Raw genomic sequence first — 3,447 nt, forward strand, 5'->3', positions numbered from 1 at the left:
GAGCGGCTCTGGCATCAGTGGCGCAAAGGAACTCGACCGCAGATGCTCTGAATATCCTGTTTATTGTCGTGGATGACCTGCGCACCTCCCTGGGCTGTTACGGGGACAAGCTCGTGAGGTCTCCAAACATTGACCAGCTGGCATCGCACAGCCTCCTTTTCCAGAATGCCTTTGCCCAGCAAGCAGTGTGCGCCCCGAGCCACGTGTCCTTCCTCACAGGAAGGCGGCCTGACACCACTCGCCTCTATGACTTCAATTCCTACTGGAGGGTGCAGGCTGGCAACTTCTCCATCCTCCCCCAGTACTTCAAAGAGAATGGCTATGTGACCACGTCGGTTGGAAAAGTCTTTCACCCTGGAATAACTTCCAACCACAGTGACGATTCTCCTTATAGCTGGTCCATTCCGCCCTACCACCCCTCCTCTGAGGTGTGCGAAAACACCAAGACTTGCAGGGGGCAAGATGGACAGCTGCACGCCAACCTGCTGTGTCCTGTGGATGTGGTGGATGTGCCGGAGGGCACCTTGCCTGACATGCAAAGCACTGAGCGGGCCATCCAGTTGTTGGAAAAGATGACAACATCGAGCAGGCCTTTCTTCCTGACTGTTGGGTACCACAAGCCGCACATCCCTTTCAGACACCCCGAGGAGTTTCAGAAGTTGTATCCCTTGGAGAACATCACCCTGGCCCCTGACACTGAGGTGCCTTCTGGCCTCCCTGCTGTGGCCTACAACCCCTGGATGGACATCAGGGAGCGGGAGGACGTGCAGGCTTTGAACGTCAGCGTGCCCTATGGCCCCATTCCTGTGGACTTTCAGCGGAAGATCTGTCAGAGCTACTTCGCCTCTGTTTCGTACTTGGACACTCAGGTCGGCTGCCTTTTGAACGCGCTGGAGGATCTGCAGCTGGCCAGCTCCACCATTGTTGTGTTCACTTCCGATCACGGGTGGTCACTCGGTGAACATGGAGAATGGGCCAAATACAGCAACTTCGATGTCGCCACTCGCGTGCCCCTGATGTTCTATGTTCCTGGTAGGACAGCTTTGCTTCCAGGGACAGGCGCAAAACTTTTTCCTTACATCGACCCTTTATTAGAGTCCAGCTCGGAACTGACGGAGCCAGATGCAGTCTTTGTTCTCACTGAGCTGCCGCTCACCACAGATAATCTGCTGTCCTTCATCATGAGAGTTCCATCTGCCGACAAGAGCCAAGAAGCCAAACTCAGACCTGCTGCTTCCAAGTCCATTCTGCCTCATGGTGACCCTCCACTGGGTTCCTAAGGGTGGAGATCTTCTCAAAGAATGTGTCCTCTTTCCCTTAAGGAGCTCTTGTGTTGAGTGGCTGACCTTTCGTTAGAAGCCCAATACATAATGATTACACCACCAGGGATCCTGTCATCTTAAAAAAGCCACAAAGAAAACCAGACCCGCTGCTCTTGCTTCGATTCCAGCCATCAAGTTGAGTATGACTCCTCACAGCTCCAGAAACAAGGACAAGCCTGAGCCTTGGCCTGTCCCGTGCCGTCCTCACCAGATCTGACACACTCGAGCCCACTGCCACAGTCACTGTGCATGTCCACCTGTTGAGGGTCTTCCTCTCCTTTGCTGACCCTCGACCTTTCCAACCATGATGTCCCCCTCCAAAGAACAGCCTCTCCTAGCAACATACTCAAAGTATGAGACACAGCTTCACCATCCTTGCTTCCAAGTACTTTCTCCAAAATATATCTGTTCTTTTGGCAGAAAATAGGATATTCAGTACTCTTCTCAAACACCACAGCTCAAAGGCATCAATTCTGCTGTCTTCCTTATTCACTGTCCAGGTCAAATAGCAACCTTTATTGAATTTCCAAGGCTGGGAACCTTTGTCCCATAGAGCAGCTAGTGGATTCCTTCAGCACAAGGCTGAAGGCACTCTGCCAACTTGGGGTCCCCAAAGTAGCTGGTTGAGCAATACTGACATCTTGTGGTGATCTTGCTCAGCCATGACCCTGTTAGAACTCCTCATGCTGGTTCACAGCTGGACCAGAGGGGGCAGAGCCCAGGCTGGCAGGGAGCAGGCTCACCATGCCATGTTCTGGATACATGCCAAGAAGTACGATTAGGATTTGCTGCTTCCTGTCTGGAGACGTCAGAGACTGAGAGGGATTGGAGCAGCACAGCAGCTGATACTTACAAAACCCTTGTTCTCATTTATAGTCATTTCAAGTGTGTGTTTCAAAAAGACACTTTTTTGGTAGGTGATGTATTCTCCAAGTCAATTATATCCTTAACAGGTTTTATGACTTCATCTCTCCCATAATATTGAAAAAAAAAAACCAACCCACCACCACTCTTGGATCTGTGTTACATGCACCGTGAGTGGAGCACATTAAAGCTGTCATGATAAAAAAAAAAGAAAGAAAGTGAATGGGGGAGGAGGAAGAAAAGGAAAGGAGGGAAATGTACAATAATGAATGAATGAAAACCCAGCTTTTCTGCAAACTTTCATTAAAATTAGAATTAACTATTTTAAAGATGATTAATAACAATGCAAAACAACACTAAAAAATACTAATGTGAAATTTTTCTAGTTATACAAATTATTGTTACTATGTACCATTGAGTAGATTTTCAGAGGCAGTAAAATGCACAAAAGGAGATTGTTCATCTTCCTCCCACAAAGCAGCTGGTGAATTTGAGCTACATGCCTTCAGACTGACAGCTCAGCTCCTTATTTGTAGGCCACCTGAGTTCCACATTATACAAATTGTTGTTACATGCTGTCCAGTCAGAAGCAATAGGCTAACCCTTTAATAGATTTTTCAAAGGCAGTAAGTCACATGGGAAGAGATTTCTCAGGGATACCTAGTGGACTTGAACCACGTGCCTTTGGGTTGGGAGCACAACTCCTTACCACTAGGCCACCAGAGCTCATAGTAGACAAATTAGTTGTTATCGATTTAGCTCACCTACAATAGTTAGCTCACCTACAATGATCATATTCAACAATTTAAGAACTTTTAGTTGTAGCCAGACATACAGAATTGTCCCATTTAAATGGTTCATTTAACACAGTCACGGCTAATGAAAAGTCTAATAGTTTGACTCGACCAGTGCTGTCTACTAAGAAAAGCCTGTTGTGCACCGTTGATTTGGAACCAACCCATAGCTGACCCCCCAGTGGGTATTCAGAAGCAGTTAATTGCGGGGAAAAAATTGCCCTTCCTTCTCCCATGGAACAGCTGGTGGCCTCGAACTGCATGCCGCTGCAGTTACAGCACAGCTTCTTGCCACTAGGTCACCTAATGATCTGAAATATCAACGGTGGGGTGTAGTTTTACTCTGACATGGGGGGGTCAACAAGACTTAAAGCATATTCTAGTACAAATGATTTTGTTTTATTTTATTAGTAGAGACAGTTCTTGGGTTACAAACATCCAACCTAAAAATAACTTCTACTTACCGT

General features: G+C 47.5%; 1 protein-coding gene across 1 annotated transcript in view; it reads left to right on the forward strand.

Annotated features, from left to right (window-relative positions):
• The window catches only part of IDS (iduronate 2-sulfatase), a 5,672-nt gene extending 4,392 nt beyond the window's left edge, over window positions 1-1,280 (forward strand). Inside the window, exon 2 of the mRNA XM_006881331.1 lies at window positions 4-1,280. Coding sequence (XP_006881393.1) covers window positions 4-1,280 — 1,277 coding nt within the window. The remainder of the gene's footprint in view (window positions 1-3) is intronic.
• Window positions 1,281-3,447: the final 2,167 nt, after the last annotated feature.

The sequence above is a fragment of the Elephantulus edwardii genome, unplaced genomic scaffold, assembly GCF_000299155.1.
Source record: "Elephantulus edwardii isolate Elephantulus edwardi_28Jun2011 unplaced genomic scaffold, EleEdw1.0 scaffold00014, whole genome shotgun sequence".
NCBI classification, from domain to species: Eukaryota; Metazoa; Chordata; class Mammalia; order Macroscelidea; family Macroscelididae; genus Elephantulus; species Elephantulus edwardii.